General features: G+C 40.9%; 1 protein-coding gene across 1 annotated transcript in view; it reads left to right on the forward strand.

The window, feature by feature from the left end:
• The first annotated feature begins 450 nt into the window (after positions 1-450).
• prss12 (serine protease 12) overlaps positions 451-21,027 on the forward strand; it is a 142,820-nt gene continuing 122,243 nt past the window's right edge. The window contains exons 1-2 of the mRNA XM_048604917.1: positions 451-491; positions 9,619-10,025. Coding sequence (XP_048460874.1) covers positions 451-491; positions 9,619-10,025 — 448 coding nt within the window. The remainder of the gene's footprint in view (positions 492-9,618; positions 10,026-21,027) is intronic.

The following is a 21,027-nucleotide window of genomic DNA, read 5'->3' on the forward strand; positions in this document are numbered from 1 at the left end:
TTGCAGCCACTGAGGGGGATAAGGACAGTATTCTTCAATTTTGAAAGAGATTTAACATCAAGAATGCAATTGACATTATCGTGGAGGCCTGGGATGATGTCAGTAGGGATTGCTTGCATGCAGTTTGATGGAAGCTTCTCCCAGATTTTTTTCAAGATTTAAAAAGCTTTGATATGTCAGAGGAGCTCCCAAGAATCAAACAACATTGTGTTGATCTTGCAAAGCAAGCTGGATTTGAAGAAGAGGAGAGTGAGGCTGTTGAAGAGCTGCTTGAGTCCCACTGTGAAGACCTCTCTGCAGCTGATCTACAACAACTTGTCTCTGAGGGGGGAGTGGAAGCTGGAGATGAAGAAGATGAAGTCCAGGATGCAGCACCACGAGAACTTTCCACTTCTGTTTTGTCTTCTATCCTGAGGGCAATTGAGAAACATTTGCAACGATTAGAGGACGATGATTACAATTCAGAATGCACCAGGGCAGCAGTTCGTGAAGTAAGATCTTTTTTGGCACCTTATGAACTGCTTCTCGATGAACAAAGAAAAAAAGCAAAGCACCAAAAACTAGATGTCTTTCTTAAGCCAATCCCCAAAGAAATGGTCAGAAGGCAATGAACCACCGCCATCCAATTCTGGATTAACTATTTTTCGCCCTAACCGTGCAACCACAACTGCACCTGAAGGTGATGATGATGATGATGATGATGACGACGACGATGACCATCAGCCCCTGCATTAACAACAGAGCTACCTCAGAACCTCCTTCCCCATCTTGACGTTTTTCAAGATAAGGTAATAAATTTACTGCTGTTTCATTGTTACATGTGAATTAAACATTTATTCAAACTGTGTTAACCTTTGTATTATGCTTTTGAGTGATTTTAGAGTCATTTTGAGTGATTTTTTTTTGTTGGTCTGCCCCAAACCCCCTTTTCCTATAGGCCCTGTTACTTCTATAGCGCAATTTTCTATAATGCGTCATTTCAGAGGAATGCATCTATTGCATTATAGCAGAACCCCCTTTACTGAGCAATGGAGCATTTGTAAGGAGATTGTAAGTGCTGCATGAGTATTGAGGCCTTGTGCTCCTAGCCTCACATTACCTAAGAAAGACATTATTGCATTGTAAGAGTCTGTTAGCAAATACTCACCGTTCACGGTGAGAGGACTAAGTTCCATGCTCTGCGCAGCCCATGACATCTTAGACCATAAGACCATAAGATATAGAAGAAGAATTAGATCATTCGGCCCATTATGTCTGCTCCATCATTCTATCATACCCGGTATATTTCTCAACTCCATACTCCTGTCTTCTCCCTGCAACCTTTGATTCCCTTACTAATCAAGAACCTTTCTATCTCTATCTTAAATACACTCAATGACTTGGCCCCCACAGCCTTCTATGGCAATGAGTCCCATATGATCACTACCCTCTAGCTGAAAAAATCCTTCCCCATCTTGCATTAGCTTTTTGCTTTGCGGCTGACTGGTGCCACATTTAAGATTATCTGTCATTACTTCTGCTTTTTAGAGATGCCTATCTTCAATCTGCAATAATGAATGACATAGTCAAGATTATGGCCAGCATTTGAACATCACATAGTTGGGCACTGCAGGCATTTCACATTCATGATGCTATGATTGCAAATGATTTCAACCTGTAGCCTGCAAGTGCATGTTTAAAGGGCCTTAAAGGACCTTCCATTGCTGACTCGTGCATCCTGCATGTTGGAACAGAAGTAAAAACACTGAATCTGCCCACTCCAAGTGTGGTCACTGCTATTTTCCATTTGCAGCTTGCATTTAGAAACCGAGAGAATATGGCAGGGAATGCAGATCATGCTTTGCACAGTAAGTCCAAGACTCAGCCTGATAATCAACAATCCCCTGAACGTCCATGTCCCTTTATTCATGGCAATCCCTGGACTGCCCATGATACTGATCCCCACTTGTTTTTCCCTGGAGCGTAGGAGGCTGAGGGGCGACCTCACAGAGATTTATAAAATCATGAGGCGCACAGATAAGGTGAATAACCAAGGTTATTTTTCCCCGGGGTGCAGGAGTCCAAAACTAGAGGGCATAGGTTTAAGGTGAGAGGGGAAAGATTTAAAAGGGACCTGAGGGGCAACTTTTTTCTCACAGAGGGTGATGCGTATATGGAACAAGCTGCTAGAGGAAGTGGTACAAGCAGGTACAGTTACAACATTTAAAAGACATTTGGGCAGGTACATGGAAAGGAAAGGTTTAGAGAGATATGGGCCAAAAGCAGGCAAATGGGTCTAGTTCAGTTTAGGAAGCTTAGTCAGCGTTGACAAGTTGGGCTGAAGGGTCCTCTTCCATGCTGTATGACTCTATGACTCTCTATGACTCTACCACTTGGAGCTGAAGCCACAGAGGTGGTGACTGCTGATAACGCTTCCTCTCACAGAATTCCATGTCCTGCCATGCATTCTCAACTCACCCACTTAAATGTTGAATTTCCCACCTTCACCATGCATGTACCCTCTGTATCCCAGGTTGTTGCCTTTAAACCCCAACATTGAATTCCCACTCTTCCCTTCCACAGCAAAGTCCCTTGATAATCTCCCCCTAACTTTCATTCAGCACCAGGACTGACAATGGCCCAGCCCACCAATTGACTTGGACAGACAGCCTCAACCATGACTGACCAGATCCTTGGCTGTCTGACTGACATTCCATGAACACCCTCCCGACTGTTTGCCCAGGATCTGCAGGACTAACAACGGCTCATTTCCCAGATGGTAGTGGATGAATCACTGACCCTGATCGCCCCAAGAGGATGTCTAACTATGCCCAAGCCCCTGGACTATGATCACACAATACCCTTGACACAACTGCAACAAGAATCTGACTCTCAACAGCCTTTTTTGACTTGACTGAGATCTACTCCCCTTTGATTTGGCACCTGGCTGTTTAGTTGAAGCACATGCAATGCATTTGCCATGTAGGTTGCTGGCATCAATTATAAGTGTGGCATTGATATAGCCTGGAGCCATACAGGAACGTGATCAACCATGTGACAGAGGACAGTATATAATCATAATGACTGTTTGGCTTTGTGCTAAACAAAGTAATGCAGCATGACAGAAGTACAGTGAGCATTTAAAGAGCAGCTGAAGGGCTGTGCATCCAAAGGCAAGGCAAGGCAAGGATGCTATGAACATCTAAGGAGGTGCAAAGTCAGTGAGAGCTAACAGAGTGAGTGAGTAGCCCTGAGATGCAGCCCTATCCAGCTCATGGGATGGGTGCCTGTTCCTGTGAGCAACGTGTCCATGCAACATTATTGAACTGAAAAGTGCTGGTGCACATCAAAGTGCAGCATGGTTGTGCAGCATCATACCTGAAGTGGATCAGAGATGTGCCATAATGATGATGATGATGATGATGGGAGGCTGGTATGAGTCAGTTGCCAATTTCTGCGAACATGGCTCTGCCCATGAAATGTAGCCAGAGATATAGGTGCCAGGTGCCAATGGTGGAGGTGGAAGCAGTGAGCTGGAGGCATAGAAATATTGAAGATAAGAGCAGGAGGAGGCCATTCAGCCCTTCAAGTCTACTCCACCATTCATCATGATTATGGCTGATCATCCAACTCAATAACATAATCTTGCTTTCTCTCCATAACCTTTGATCCGACTTGCCCCAAGTGCTATATCTAGCCACCTCTTGTACACATTCAATGTTTTGGCATCAACTACTTCCTGTGGCAATGAATTCCACAGACTCACCATTCTTTGGGTGAAGAAATGTCTCCTCATCTCCGTCCTAAATGGTCTACCCTGAATCCTCAGGCTGTGTCCCCTGGTTCTGCACACTCTCACCCTCGGGAACATCCTCCCTGCACCTACCCTGCCCAGTCCTGTTAGCCTTTTATAAGTCTCTGTAAGATTCCCCTCATTCATCTGTACAACAGTGAAAACAATCTTAGTCAATCTCTCCTCATACATCACCATTTAACTGCTCTGACCTCCGTGTTGGGGATTGTCACTATCTCATTTCCAATTTAATTGATGAAAATAGGCCTCTCACCACTCACCAGTGAGAATCCTGCCTTGTCAGCCAATACTTTTTTGGAAAATGGGGCTTCTTGCTTTTGACATTAAGAAGCTCCTCACTGGCCATCTAACTTGAATTTCCCAATGTTCTCATCGTTGCCAATACTGTTCAGGACCTGGGAAGATTCCGCTGGAAGGTTTTTCTGCGGCGCAGCACTCACAGTATCACTGTCACAAGACTAATTTTTGAGTGTGATGTACTCTGTAGTCAAATAACTTGCTGAAATTCACAGTTAAATCTCACATATAAATGATAGCTAATGTGGCCAGATTCTGTAAGTCAGCAACTGACTCTGATTCTTCTCACTGTTGGATGCTTTCACAATTGGTACAGTTTAATGGAAGTTGTTTCCAATACTGTCCAAGTAACATTGTGAGCTGTCTGCTTCTGACACAGAGCATGTCTGCCAGACAGAGCATGCATTGCTGTTTTGATTAGAAAGTCAATTCCTGGCGCAAGGAAGGTACAGAATTGTGTAGCTTCTGCTGAATTGCATCACCACAGAATTCAGGGATCAGTACAAGCAACTCAATTTACCCAGACTATGCAGCGCATTTGTTTATTGCACCTGAGTGAACATGCAAGTGGCTAAAACATGTGTTTTGTACTCACAGATGACACAACGTGGAGCTGGAAGAATACAGCAGGCCAGGCAGCAGCAGAGGAGCAGGAAAGTTGACGTTTCATGACTCAAAACGTTAACTTTCCTACTCCTCTGTTGCTGCCTGGCCTGCTGTATTTCTCCAGCTCCACACTGTTATATCTCTGACTCCAGCATCAGCAGTTCTTACTATCTCTGTTTTGAATTCACACTTGTGTTTTGTATGCTCAGTTTGTTTTGCTCCTCTTTGTAGTGCTGAGTTTTATATATGAGGTAGCAATATATTATTTGGGATGAACAACACCTCACCACTTCACAAAATTTATTAACTACATAGATTGTTTTCAGGGTTGGGTGTAGCATAGAATGCATTCCTCTTGGCAAAATGTCTTGGGTCGGGCACAGATTATGCCTGTAGTTTGAGTGGGTTGAATACATGTCTATGCAATGTTACGCTTTGGCAACGTGTCTCTTATAATAAATAGTGAAAGGTCACAGTTAGTGTTTACTGCCTGAAGCAAAAGTAAAAATTCTTGTTTGTAAAATATTAAAACTGTTATCTTAATAATTGACCATACTGAATGCAAGAGCAGCAACTTGTTTTATTATTTAGCACTTCTTACAGACAGATAAAAAAGAAGTTCACCACCTCAGGACCTCCCACAATGCTTTACAACCAAGTAAGCACTTTTTTAAAAAAATTCTTTTCTACACACATAAGATCATGCCAGGAGCTGGAGCTCCTCAAGTCTGCTCTGCCAATCAATAAAATCATTGCTCATCTGATTATTTCACATTCCTGCTGAACATTGATAACCTTTCACCCCTCTCTTATCAAGAATGTTTCCAGCTCTGCCTTAGAAGTATTGAAAGACTCTGCTTCCATTGTCTTTTGTGGAAGAGTTCCAAAGATTCACAGCGCTTGATGAGAAAGCAAAACTGTCCTCTGTCAGCAATGCGTGTTTTTTTTTTAATCCTCAGTTCTATATTCTTCACAGGAGGAAACAGTCTTTCCACATGCACCCTGTCAAGACCCTCAGGGGTTTGCATGTTTTAATCAAGTTGCCTCCTACTCTTTGAAACTGGTGGACACAAGCCTGGCCTTTCCAAATTTTCCTCATAGGCAGTTCTGGGGTTTAGTCTCAGAAACCTTACCTGAACTTCATGGGATGTGGACTCATTGGTTTATTGCCCATCCTGAATTATCTTGGAGAAGGTGGAGTTGAGCTGTGTTCTTGAACCAGACTCCATGTGACGTAGGTAGACACAGTATTGTCAGGAACAGTATTCCAGGTCATTGAGCAGTCAGGATGGTGTGTGACTTGGAGGGGAACTTGTAGGTGGTGGTGTTTCCATGCATCTGTTGCCTTTGTCCTTCCAGGTGGTAGTAGCTGTAGGTATGGAAGATGTTGTCAAAGGATATTGATGAGCTACTTCCTTTTGAAGTGTTGTCACTGTAGTAATGAAAGAAAGGCTGTAGCCAATTTGTACACTGCGAAATACCAAAAACGGTAATGAGATAACTGACCTGTTAATGTCTTTCAGTTGAAGGATAAATATTAACAAGGTTACTGGGGAGAACTTCCCAACTCTTAGAAATGCTCTTCTAAAATCTTTGAGACGATGAAATTGGCCTCCATTTGATAACTCACCCAAGTGATATCATCATCAATAATGGACCCAGTTAGACCAGTTAGTGAAGGGTATGGTGTAGATTAATACCAATAGCACCAATTCAAACCTCATTCTGGCTGACAAAGTTTGTAGTTTCAGAAGCCATGATCAACAACCCTATTGCAGAGAAGGGTGTAAAAGGAGATACAATCTTATATTGGTTATCCACTGCCATTTTCAAGCTATGTAGAACCATGGAATGTTATTACACTTGGTATCATGTGAAAGGAGCCAGGAGAGTGGGGCAGTAGCATGCATCCATACTCCACTATAATCAAATACATTAGTGTAGATTTAGTTGTAAAATGTTTGATCTTTGAAATCACTTACAGCTTGGACATATTCAAACAGTGAGAATTCTACTGCTATTAAACCACCTCTAACAGTGAAATGTTCCCTCAATACTCCATGCCAGTGTCAGCCTGAATTTCATGCTTAGATTCTTCCCATGAGAACTGTTGTCCCCATTTAACTCAAACATGAAGTTCTGAGCTAGAAAGTTAATTCTAAATGAGCAAGAAGAGAGCTTGGAATGCTTTGCAATGGGAGGAATTGAGTAGGTGAACAGCCAATTTGGGAATAGGGATGCTGAAATTGCTTCTGAAGATAATGCGCAAGCAGAAGATTCAACAAGAGATTTTTGAAATCAGAGAAGGGGATGATAGAACAGAAGGGAGTGGCTTGTGATTTCAGAAATGGAATAAAATAGCAAAACGAATTGGCCACAATGATAAACTATAGGGGAGAAGCACAAGTGTTAGTGTCTTAGGTGTGTGCAAGCAGGTGGGACAGGATAAGATTATTTAAAGTAGAATGGGGCAAAGCCATACAGTGCCTTGAAAACAGAAGATCAGAATCGTGAACTTCTCAATCAGTCTGTTTCTGACATTTGGAGGTGAAAAGGTAATGGGATTGTGGCGTTCAGAGTGATGAGGGTTTGATTCATCGTTCCCCACTTTCCAACTGTGACAAAGTAACACTGGTCGGTTTTACTATAAACCCATAGCTAAAATAGATAGTTCTATTTGTTTACACAGACATTGCTGCAAAGGAGTGAATCACAGAATCACAGAACTGTTATGGTACAGATGGAGACCGTTCAGCCCATTATATCAGCACAGGCTCTCTGTATGAAGATTATGGTCTTGTGCCAATCCTTTGCCTTTTCCCTGGTTCTGTGGTTTGATCCCTCCGGCTCTGTATGTTTATTTTCCTTCATGTGGTAAATTCAACTTTCTTTTTTTAAATCATTTATCATCTTCGTTTCCAACATCTGGTCTGGCAAAAAAAGTGGTAGAGGCCTGAGCAGATCAGCCGTGATCTCACTGAATGGAGGGGAAGTGCTTTAAACACAGATCTCCGTTTCTAATCTCAGATTGTGATTCCAGATCATGTGTCTGTGTTTTTAGTTTGGGAAGAATGTGAACCAAGTTTGGTTAGTTTTCTTTTACTGTGAGGATTGTGAGGTGGGGTGCTAAGTGAAGTCTGACACCTTGATTGTAAATCATGCTTGACTTCAGGCAAAGGTGTGAGAGCTGCCTTCAGACTGGAGAACTGCGGAAATAACAATGACACCTACCAGACTAACTGCTACTGGCTGCTTTCTCTTCGTATTCTTAATACTGAAGCTCCGTACAGCAAAGCCTGTCTCCTGCTGTGCACAACTGTTCTCAACTCGGCCCTTTCATTTCTTTAGGAAATGAAAATCTGTAACCCTGCTCCAAAACACTGCTGATGCAAGGTCAACTGAAAATTTCACGCCTGAGATTGAAACTTTTTTGTTTTGTTAGCTAAGACTATTAGGGGGTTATACAGTCAAGGTGGGTAAATTGCGTTGTCATCGAATTCAATGGTGAAATTGGTTTGTGAGTTTGAAAGGCCCATGTTTTCTTATTTTCCCACAAATACTAACTGTTTATACACACTGTAATAGAGCAATTCCTGGTATAATAAAAAATTATCAGTCATTAGCACCTCCAAAACTATTTATACCTGACTGTCTATACAAAATCTCAAGTCAATCACTTCTAATTACAACGAGGGCAGAATTTGATCACTTATAGGTCCATTCTTTTCCTCCTCTTGCAAAAAAAGAACTCCTGTTTACTCAGTTATAAATACTACTACTGAATTGCCCGAAACAATTAGGCGCGCTGGAAGAAAAAGTATTACCTTAGAAAGAGATGACCTGTCATTTGACATGTGAAGAGCATTTATATTAATAACAGACAGCAGGAACACCTACACACTATTAGTTACTTTATTCGTTTATTCTGATTAATAGACGTTACCAGAATGTATTTTTGCCGAGTGTTGACCCTCCGGTAACTGATCAGATCTGTATGTTAATATTGACCTGAACTGGGCTCAGTGAGCAGTCCCGCAGTACAGAGCGGTCAGCGTTGCTTAGTAATGTGAGTGTACTAGATTCAATTGTGAAGAGCTCGGGGAAAAAAGAGACCACTTTGAACAAAGAAAGCTTGAAAGGAACAGACCGGGCCTTTTGTCCCTTTGTAAATTGCATTGTTTTATGAGACTTATAAAATGTTAACAGCTTTTAAGACGGTGCAGTTGGAAGTAAGACTGGAGTGCGCTGTTTTACCTTGATAACAGGGGACTGGCAGTTCGCTTCTGCAAAGTAGATATTCTAATGCACTCACAGCCAGGCAACACCGGGAGATCAAGGCATCAGTATTATCTCTGCCAATCGCAAGAAGAATATTTTCCCAAGTCGGGAAATTTCTGCCACTTTTCAATGTTCCACTCTCCAGCGAAGCTTCTTGGTTGGGGGGTTGGGGGGCTGGGGGCAGGTTTTTGTTCGCTGTCCTGCAGGAGTGCAGCTCGTTTGAGTATAAAAATCTTTAAATTTGAAAAGCTGGTCATATAGCTGAAGGCGGCGCCACAAACGGGAGGAACAGCCCCCTTTTTATGATATCTCCCACCCACCCACCCACCCCCCAAACAAAACTCGACCCTTTTGGCAAGATCCTGGAAACCTCACCGACTGTGTGAAAACAAAACACAACTTCTATCTGTCTCATCCTTTCTCACACATAAGGTGCCCTCCCCTCCCGCCTGCCCTTGTCAGTGTCACTTCAGGCGGAGGGGACACGTTATTGAGCCAGTGCTTCAATGTTGACAGGTCTGGTAGCACTTGGCTGGGTCACTTCTCTCGAGTGGTGTTATTTCCTCTCCTATTTCTCAGCACCTCTCTCTCACACACACACACACACACATATTTATAACGGTGTTTAATCATCCATTCCTCAGAAAGCCCGCCTTCCCTATCGAGCCTCTTCGAGCCTCTTCTCCCATTCTGGGGGATGGATGGTGCAGGATGGAGCTGGCCATGAGGACCACGGGCAGTGTACTAGCTGTAGCTGCTCTCCTGGCCAGTAGCGGGCTCTGGCGCTTGGGTAGCCCGGCTCGCTCGCCCAGCGCCCCCGGCGGCTGCCTGCAAGGCACCTTGGCTGACTCGAAACGGCCTCACGGTGTCACCGAGTCCGGCCACAGGTGCCTACACTGGAGCCGGATCCCCAAGATCGCCGAGAGGTTCCCGAACAAAGGGCTGGGAGATCACAACTTCTGCCGTAATCCCGACGGACGGAGGAAACCCTGGTGCTTTATCAGAAATCAGCGCGGACGGATCGACTGGGCTTATTGCAACTGCAGACACGGTGGGTACTGGCACTGCTGCTATCTCCACATTGAAACAAGGTGAGAAACTCCCTTTCAAAAACTGCTTCCCCGACAGTGTGAGTCACTGAAATGTGCGCTGACACTGCGAGGCTCTTTCGATTAGATTATTCCCAATGGACAGAGATGGGCACGTTCATATTGTTAAGACGTCTTGTGTAATTTGGAGTAGCTGACACCAGTAGTGGGTGAAGATGAGCCATAACCCGTTCAGATGGTTTACATCCCGCTGTAAAGCTAACACCTGCGAGCAGTCACTGACAATACACAAAGGGAACAGAATAGACTCGCGTCAGTCCAGCGGGACCCATAAAAATACTTGGACATAGATAAGCGCCTTTTCTCGGTTTGCTAATAAAGTGTGGATCTTAGCAAGACAGTTGCGCGCTAAACTATAACCTTTTCAAGTTACTTGCTGCATGGACTGATTTTGGAGCTTTTTTTTCATAGCTGCCGGTCATTCTTATTGCTGGTTGCGATTGTAAAGTTACTTCTCAGAAAAGTGTTCCTCAGTCTTGAGATATCCAGTAATTTCTATCAAAACAGATTTCATTTTCTCCAGAAAAAAGTGCGGATTGAGCAAATTCCTGTTTAATCTTAGTGGTAATCCTAGAAAATGAAATGTGCGCACTTAAAAAAAGCTATTAGCAGTTTGAATTGATTATATAATATGCAAAATATTTATAAAAGAAACCAAGTTTCCGTTTATAGAACTTAATCGTGACTTACTTTTTAAAGTAACATTAGGTTGTTCAAATGGAATGTGTCTTTGGCAGAAACTCATTTGTACCGTTTATAAATGCTATTTGGGCATGTATAGTATTTCTGACCAGATCTTTGGCCCTATAACCTGGTGCTGGTAGTTTGCTATCATTTCTTCACACAGAAATCTATTCCTATCGTCTATTTAGTCATTTTTATTGTCTCAAATGCTTGAACGTTAAATGTCAGCAAATACAGAGAGAGCTTAAAATGACTGTCTTATGTTTGAAGCACTTTAAAAAAAATCCCTTCATTTTCTCAGACTTATTTTCTCCAAATTACGTTGCTCACGATCTGTGTTTGTGATCAAACCCACATATGTATAAAGGGCAGTTGCCCATTATCCTACAAGGTAAGGTGGCAGGGGATTCTTCTGTCAGTTGTACTATCCCATAAGCTTTACACAGAATGCCCAGCACAGAGCAAATCACTCAAAGCTGGTCCATGCCTGGCTTTATGCTCCACATAAACCTCTTCACATACCCATTCATCTTATCTGAATAACTCTTGATTCCTTTACCCTGCATGTGTTTTTCCAGCTTCCTTTTAAATGTACCCATGTTGTTCACTTTAACAATTCGATTTGACAGCAAATTCCGCAGATGCACACTGCGCAAAATGTATGATCACAAATTCCCAATTGGAATTGTTTGTGCCTGTTTTATATTTACTGCCTTTGGCTGTGCTGACTCAGCTCTATTTTACCATGCATCTCCAAGTACTCCACAATTTCATCCTTAACAATGGATTCTAAAATCTTACCAATGACCAAGGTCAGGCTAACTGGTCTATAGTTTTCTGCATCCTGCCTCCCTCCCTTCTTAAACAGGGGTGTTACATTAACCATTTCCCACTCCTCTGGAACCCACCCGACAACAACGATTTCTGAGAGATCACCACCAATGCCTCTACAATGGCCCCAGCTATCTCCTTCAGAATTCTGGGGAGTAGCCCATCCAGCAGGGTGATTTCTCCACCTTCAGACCTTTCAGCTCTCCAGCACCTTCTCTTCTGAGATGGGCAGTATACCCACCTCTGCATCCTGACTCTCTTGAAGTTCTGGATGTGACACATTTTCTCTATCAATCCTTCTTAAACAGTGTCATCTTTTCTATAGAAACATTACTGATATTTAATTCATCTGAGTTCTTGCATATGTATCCTTGTGAATTTTGTTTAAATCTTTTTCAGTTCTTCCTTCTCCTTTGTGCAATATTGTGATGATCTGTGCTCAATGCCTCTCATGTCGATTAACCAAGGTCCTATATAAATTAACATAACATCTCTGCTTTTCAATTCTATCCCTTTAACAATGAATCCATTTTGCTTGCCTTTTCTAATTTTATTGCTGTAAATTTTATTTCTAGTGAATTGTGCACCTGTGCCCTGAGATCCCTTTGCTCTTCCGCCCCATTTATGATTGGTTGATTGATTTATTGTTGCCACATGTACCAAGATACAGTGAAAAGTGGTGTTTTGCATGCTCTGCAGGCAGATTGTACCATACTAAGTGCATCAGGATAGCAGAACAGAATGCAGAATACAGTGTTGCAGTTGCAGCGAAGGTGCAGAGAGAGAGATCAGAATTGAGAGGTCCATCCAAAAATCTGATAACAGCAGAGAAGAAGCTATTCTTGAATCTGTTCATACATGTATTCAAACTTTTATATCTTCTGCCCAATGGAATAGCGTAGAAGAGAGTATAACCAGGGTGGGAGGGGTCTTTGATTATGTTGGTTACTTTCCTGAGTTAGTGGGAGGTTTGGATGGAGTCAATGGATGGAAGGCTGGTTTGCGTGATGGACTGGGCTGTGTTAATGACTCTCTGTAGTTCCTTGCATTGGAAAGAGCAGTTGCCACACCACATTGCGATGCATCCAGATAAGATGCATTTAAAATGATAGGAGGGTAATTATAAACACTAATCCCCACCCACCACCCAACGCATGTGAATTTGGAGTCAGTGGGAGGTTAAAGTGTTAAAAATGTGACCCAAACTTACCTGGAATCACTCTATTTCTAGTATAAATGTGACATGGGGCAAACAACCAATTTATTGTCAAATAATGAATCAACTGTTGCAAGAGAAAGTGTTAAAAGTTGGAACTTTTAAGGAGACTGCTGTATATTTTTGGCCCATGTTGGCAATGTTTCTCATTGTTAGCAGTGAAGTGTGAGTGGGTCATAACATGGACACTAACGGAATGAGACATGAAAATGTGGCTCAGTATGCTTCCACTTTTCATTTGTGGCCTCCTCTTCATATTATACCCCATGTGGTCCCTCACATTCTCCTGGTTGAGTCTACACCTCCACAGGTACAGATATAACAGATTTTGGTGGAGCCAGAGCAAGAGAACATAGCATGCTAAAGGCCAAAGTGCTGCACTATATAGAAGTGCTGTACAGGTTGTTTAGCTCAGTTGGTTAGATGTAGAATGTAGAATAGCACCAACCATGCAGACTTAATCCCCATATAGGTAATGGGGTGCCTCCTCACTTTGCCACATTGCCATATCATTGCTTCAGCCATGACAGGCAACACTTGGACAATGTCAACACTATGTGGAGAGTTGGAGACAGTTGTGTGTGTGTGTGTGTGTGTGTGTGTGTGGGGGGGGGGGGGGGGGGTGTAGGGGGCGGTGTGGTGATGGTGCGTGTTGGTTTGGAGAGAAAAAAAGTGCTGTAAAGAGGAAAAATTGTTATTTGCATTAGGATTTGTATATGGTGTGCTACACAATGTTATGGTCAATAAGATTCTCTTTCATTTATAAAATGTTAGAATATTATTTCTTTCCACCACTTTCCCATGTTCCATTTTGCCTCCTGGCAGCCAGATGTCTTTTCACTTGTGGTTAATGCTAAGAAAATAATTAATATTAAGCAAAAAGGTACTGTAATTGTTGGGATGCTTGGTTAATTGCAGGGTTGTTTTCAGTTGAGGGAATGGGGCATAGGGGGAATGGCTTTGCTTGTGGCTGTTGGAATTAAGTGAGCTTCGCAATAACAAAGGCTCCTCAGATATTCCAAGTGGTATTATGCATCACTGTGGGTGCCTCAGCTGCATCACATTGTATCTTTTCTGCCTCAGGATCAGCTGGAGAAGCTCTGGACTCTGTAGTTACAATACTAAGTGCTGTGCAGTGTTGTGCAGATTGCAACACATGGATAACTTGTTAATGATATATATCTGGCTGATTAATGGCTCATCTTGTACTAGACTGAAATCTTATTATTTGGTTAATCAAAGGAGCCATCAGCTGTATATTAAATTGGTAACCCCGCCTTCAGGGAACCAATTGATGAACTTGATTACCAGTGCAAAAGTTCCAAGGGGATGGACTAACACATGCCAAAACAGCACAGCTGATACCCGGACATCTTGTATACACCTGCATCTGCACCTTTTTATTCTTTGCACAACACTGCCAATGACAGAATATAAATGAATATTGCTGGGTGCAGTGGAGGTGCCTTAATTGGTATATGAATGCCCTGCATCTGCAAACCAGAGGTGCTACAAGGAAAAACCAAATGTGCAAACTGCAGTGGCAAATGAGACGTAATTGACTAATTTAGAAAACAAACCTCTTTTTAAACTAATTGTAGGCTGTTAACTGCAAGATTCTGCAGTATCTTTGGCAGGGCACTGGAAGGACTCAAATAGGTAACAGAGTTAAGGACTGATGGTGACTTTGACAGCCACTGGTAAAACGTGGCCTCAATATTCATATCACAACAAATTTGGATAAGGTGGCTGCAAATATCTACCAGTTTCTGAGTCTCCTGATCACCTGTGTTTCAACATGTTAAAGAAGATTATTCTCTCCCTGTCGCCCTTGAGTTGTGGGTATGGTCTCCTGCAGGCTGCACCTTCGTTTTGTCAAGCTGCAGATTTCTGAGGGGTAAATTGGTGCTGCTCCTTCTTATGCTGCTGTCTCATGTCTCGATCATCTTGCATGTCATCAGTAGAAATTATACAGCATTAGTGGCATTCATGCTAATCTGACAGAACAAAATACGGGGTAGATGAAGAGAAACTTGACTCAGAGGATTGTGGATCTTGTGGATCTTTGTCATGCAGTGGGCTGTGGATAATACTCATTGAGTACATTGAAGGGTAAGATGGATAGATGTTTGGTCTTCCAGGGAAAGAAGGGAAAAGAAAAGTGAATGGGCAAATGGATATAGGGCCAAGATCAACCATGATCTTATTAAATGTAACAGCAAGATCAAGAGGGGCTGCATGCTCTATTTCTGCTATGTTCGAATCAGTAAGAGCATAAGAAAATAGCAAGATGAGTAAGTCATTCTGCTCCCTGGGCCTGCTCTGCTACTGTGGATCATGACTGATGATTTAACTCAATGCCATATTCCTACACTATTCCCGTGTTCTGTGCAATCATTCGTAACTAGAAATATTTCAATCTGTCTCTTGAACTTATTGATTGAACTTCCACTATCGTCTGGCGTAAAGAATTTCAAAGATTCACCACATTCTGAGTAAAAATATTTCTCCTTATCTCAGTCCCAAATGGCTCGTCTTTATTCTGAGACTGTATTCCATGGTTCTAGACCCCACAGTTAGGGGAAACATTCTTCCTGCCGCTTTAAAAATGTGTATGAGTTTCTATGACATCACATCTCAATCTTCTAAACTTTGGAGAATACAGGCCCAGGCTCCTTGATCTCTCCTACCATCTCAGGAAACAACCTGATGAATGAAAGTAATCCCTTAGGCAAGGGACTATGATTTCACATAATAATACATGCACTGTCTCAGTAGTGTTCTATATAATTGAAGCAAGACTTCTTTGAGACTGTACTCAAATCAACTGGCGATGAAGGCTAACACATTATTTATCTTCCATATTGCTTGGCCTACCTGCATGTTAGCTTTCAGTGACTTATAAAGAATACCTAAGTCCCTTTGGACATCAACACTTTCCGATCTCACAACATTTAGGGAAGAGCATCTTTGCTTTTTCTACCGAAGTGGTCAATCTCACACTTATCCACATTATACTTCATCTGTCATGATTTTGCCTACCCACATGCTGTGTAAATCCCCTTAATACTTCTTTGTAAACATTTCCCCATAACACATATTGCCACCAAGTTTTGATTCATCTGCAAACATGGAAATATTATAATTGACTCCCACATCAAAGTCATTGATGTAGACTGTGAACAAATGGGGCCCAAGCAGTACCACACTAGTTAGAACCTGCCAATCTGATTTGTTTATTCCTACTCACTACTATCTTCCATTAATCAATCCTCAATTTATGCTAGTATATTATCCCCAAACCCATGCCCCTTCATTTTGTTTGCTAACCTCTTGTTTGGGATTTTATTAAAAGTTTTCTGAAAACCTAAGTACAGCACATCCACTGCTTCCCCTTACCGACTGTGCTAGTAACACCCTTCAGGCTTGTCAAACATGATTTCCCTTTCATAAGTTCATGATGATTTTATCCAGTCAGATAATTCCTATGTATCGAATAATCAATTATAATAGATTCTAATAGTTTTCCTACTGTTGATGTCAAGCTAACAGGTCTGTAGTTCTCTGTTTTCTCTTTACCTCCTTTCTTAAACATTGGAGATACAGTTACCACCTTCTAACTTATAAACACCATTTTAGAATTAATAGAATTTTGAAAGATAATCACCAATACATTCACTATTGCTGTAGCCATCTCTTTCAACACTCTAGGACAAAGGTCATTGTGTCTCAGGGATTTTGTCAACTTTCAATCCTATTAAATTATTTAATACTACATTTATTTATACTAACGCTAATTTCTTTCGGTTTCATACTCTTGCTAGACCCTTGGGTCTTAATTATTTCAGGGAGATTCATTGTGCCTTTCTCTGTGAAGACAGGCAGATAGTCATTATACAGCTTATCTGCCATTTCTTCATTTTGCATGATAAATTCTCCTGTCTCTGTAATGGACCAACGCTTGTCTTTGCTAATCGTTCCTTTTTATGAACGTGTAGAGGATTTTACCATGCATTTTTATGACTTTTTGCTATTTTATTGTCATATTCTATTCTGTCTTTCTTTATCCCTTCGTTGGTGCTTCTTTGTGCATTCTAAAATTCTCCCAATCGTCAGGCTGATATTTTTTCCCCTGTGACATTATAAGCATTCTCCTTTAACCTGTTAGCCATGGCTCTGTCACTTACACTAATGAGTATTTTGCCATAAAGAATGTATAATTTTTGAAAGACAAGCATTAACTCTTTAAATACAAGCCATTGCCTATCTACTATTAAGCCTTTGAATATATTTTCTTATTTACCACAGACAATTTCTACCTCATATTTTCATAACTTCCTTTGATTAAATTTTCAACTCGAATTTCAAACAGAATGGTAGATTTTCCAAACCTAACGGAAAATTGTACCATGTTATGATCACCCCACATGGCATGGGATGACTATTTCATGCAGCTGAGCTGTCTTATCATTTCTTAAGCCTACTCTTACACTATATACTTCAATTTGGAAATAAGAAAGCAGGAAGTAAAATTATCCAGGAGTCAGTTCCAATGAATGTGTATGACTGCCTCCCTTAGGATCATTTTTTCTCCTGCTCCTTTTGACGCTGTTGACTGTTTGTCTGGGGTTCCTTCTCTTACCTTTTCCTCTAAGTGATGCTGACTGCCTATTGTGGGGCCCTCATCTCCCTGTTCCTCTATGTAATTCTGGCTGACTGTCTTGGGTCCTTCTCTCACCTTTTGTTTTAGCTGCTGCTGACTCCCTGTCTCAGTGTCTCTTCTGGCCCTCTCTAAGTACTGCTGGCTAAATGGACAAATCTTCAAAGTGACCTCTCAGCAAAAATACTGTATACAAAGCCTTTCACACAAATACATAAGAAAGCATCTGTAAGATTTCAGTTCTTCCTTGCCATCTATTTAACCTCTATAATTCACGGGTTTTCCCATTTTGTTTACACTTAAAGTACCAGGAATCTGCAGATCCACAGTTAAATTACAAAGGCATGTTAATATTATTGTAACTGGGCAATTAACATATTGAAATTGACAAACCACCTTTCTTGTGATTACTTGACCCCAATTGGTGCTTAATTGTGAAAGTCAGACAAACTTTCTGGCACAATGTCAATTTCCAGATTTAACTCTCCTCCAATCGTTCCCAAATCAACATGCCCTTCTACCTTAAAATTCAACCCTATTTTTCTAAACTAGAAAGAATGCACCAGATACTATAAATTATCTTTAAATCATAAACAGAATGTGAAACAAAGAGAGGGAAAGAAAGATTGTATTAAGTGAGAGAAATAATTAAAGGCAGATGAGCCAATTAAAAAAAGCTCTTTAAAATTTCAAAAGTTGATAAATTCTGCAAAAGTAAAACTCCACAATACATAATTAAATTGTCAGAGTCAGAAATCACTGTTCACTAGTGATTAAGACTAATTGCATAATAGAGACTGGTACCATAAGATGTGAAGAGCATTACACCATTGTATTGATTATATATGTACCCAAAATAATGTTAAAGATCCTGGCAGATAGGTTGAAAGAGAAAACAAGCCACTAAACATCACCATAGTCTTACCAGACCATAAAGCTGCTCTCTCATTAGAGAAAGAAAACTGGTGGTAGTTTAATATGAGGGTCACCACATCTCAGGCGAGGAGAGAGGTTGAGAAGGAGAGTCCGTCATGATAACATCAGCCAGTGCAGGAGCTGAACCCACACTCTCAGTACCATTCTGCACCACAGACCAGTCGTGCAAGCCAACTGATTCCTAAATAACTAAATTAGCTGCACTCAATCAGATTTCGGAAGGGTTACAGAACTAAAGAGGCCATGGAAGTAATGAGTGTGTTCAGTGAAAGAAGCACTGCATACCAACAAGAACTGTACACATGCTTTATGGATTTTGAAAAGGCTTTCAACTTGCTGAACAGTGCTAGAGGTGGTCAAAATTGACTGGATAATTGTGGACAATAATTTTAGCTCTCTACCTGAGACAGACTGCTCCAATTGTAACAAGATTCATTGAACTTGAAAAAATAAAAAAGGTCAGAACTTCAAGAGTCATGGATTCAAAACGTTAACTCTGCATTTTCTCTCCACAGATGATGCCAAGCCTGCTAAGTTTCTCCTGTGCTTTCCATTTTTGTTCATTTCATATCTCCAGCATCCGCATTTCTTTGCTCTACTTTGCTGAACCATGTGTAATTGGACACAGGGTGAGACAAGGCTGTCTACTATCACCATTGCTCTTTAATATTTATGAAGAAACCATGATATAAGATGCACTAGATAAAGTACAGAAGTTAGTGAAATTTACAGACAACTAGTGGTTAGTAGCTGGCACAGCAGAACATCTAAACATACTAATAGAATAAATGAAGTGGTGAACGTTTATGAAAGGATCATTAACTCATAAAACAGGAACGTTATGAAGGTTGAAAGATGAATTAGTAGGAATGCAAAGTTCACGGTAAATGGTCAAACGCTGGGTCAGGTAAAAGGATAAATTCACTATAGCTCTGGAGGATTGATTTCTCATTACAGAAAGGTGACTGGTGGTGAGTTTAACCTGAATGTTCCCATCCCTCATGCCTTGGGGTAGTGACAATGGTAGTCATTTATATAGGATATTCAGGGTGACCTCAGCCGCTATGGGAATTGAACCCATGCTGTTGGCACTACTCTGCATTGCAAACCAGCAAACTGACTTCTACTGAGCCTAAGGTCACAACTTAAATACCTGGGAAGTTTGATGAAAGCGAGACATTTTATTTAATACCTCAAAGAAGGAAAGAGAGGTCAGTGGGCAGATGGGAGGGAATTTCAGAACTTATGGCTGAGGCAACAGAAAGTGTGGTCACTAATAGTGGAGTGAATAAAATTGGAATTTTCATGCAGCCAGAATTAAATGAGCCAAAGGAATTTCAAAACATGGTCGAGAATTTTAAAATCAAGTGAGTTATTAAACAGAGCCACGGTAGGTTAATAAGCACAGGACTTGATGAGAATTGAAACAGTTGAGTTTTGGATGATGAGATAACAAGGTGTAGAGCTGGATGAACACAGCAGGCCAAGCAGCATCATAGGAGCAGGAAGGCTGACGTTTCGGGCCTAGACCCTTCATCAGATTTCTGAAGACCCTTCATCCAGCTCTACACCTTGTTACCTCAGATTCTCCAGCATCTGCAGTTCCTACTATTTCTTGAGTTGAATACAAGCCACATTTCAAAATAAGTTATCTAATAAGTAATGTATTAACACTGGTGGACAAACACTGGTGTACTGTATACGTGTTCCAAATAAATTTTACAAGAGATGTCAATTCAAGGATTTCTTTTACAGTTTGTGCCAGGTACTGGATAAAGAAACTTCATTCAATGTATAGATTCAGTCCAATTCCTTCTACAGACTGAGAGCATGATTTATACCAATCCCTTCCAGAGACAGATGTGGCAAGATTCAGACCAACCCCAAGTATGTATAGGTATAGCGTGATTTCCATGAAACATTCCTGCAACCATCTTTGCGAATCACAACATTTGTGCCAGCTGTGAAGATTTTAAAGGTTTTTTTGGCTTTGTGCCCATAAAGATTTATGTTGGGACTGTTTCAAATTAACACAGTTTGATATAGTCTGGAATAAATTTGAACTAAAATCTTAGATTGAGACATTTGTTGCTTCAACACCTTCCCAATCATTATGTTCCTTTATATGAAGTAAAATGTTAATTCTCTTCATAACAATTTGATAAAAACACGTCATATTAATATTTTGTATATATATCCTTTGTAACTATGGTAAAGTAAATAGTACTGTGTGTGGTTTCCAACAGATTAAAAACATTCAAGTAAGAAAGCAAGTTATCTTTTAATCTGGAACGGAAAAAATGAAAAAACACATGTTTAGAACTTGCATTTGTAAGTGAATATGATATTTCATTTCAGTAACAGCAAAGCATGAAATGTTTTATATAACAATTTAAAAGAAAAAGGACATGTGGGAGTTTGGAGAAACTTATATTCAATATACCAGAAGAAAATAAATATATTAGTGCAACAATATGTTTCTTTCCTTCTAGTATATTGAAAAAGAGAACATCGAGCATTAGGCTGGGATAGACGTAAGAGTAAAACAATTGCAAGTGTTTCTCAAATTTAAAAGTTCAATATGAATATTCTGAAAAAAGAAACACAGCCCCTCAAT

Source organism: Rhincodon typus, chromosome 1, assembly GCF_021869965.1.
Source record: "Rhincodon typus isolate 14 chromosome 1, sRhiTyp1.1, whole genome shotgun sequence".
In the NCBI taxonomy this organism is placed as follows: Eukaryota; Metazoa; Chordata; class Chondrichthyes; order Orectolobiformes; family Rhincodontidae; genus Rhincodon; species Rhincodon typus.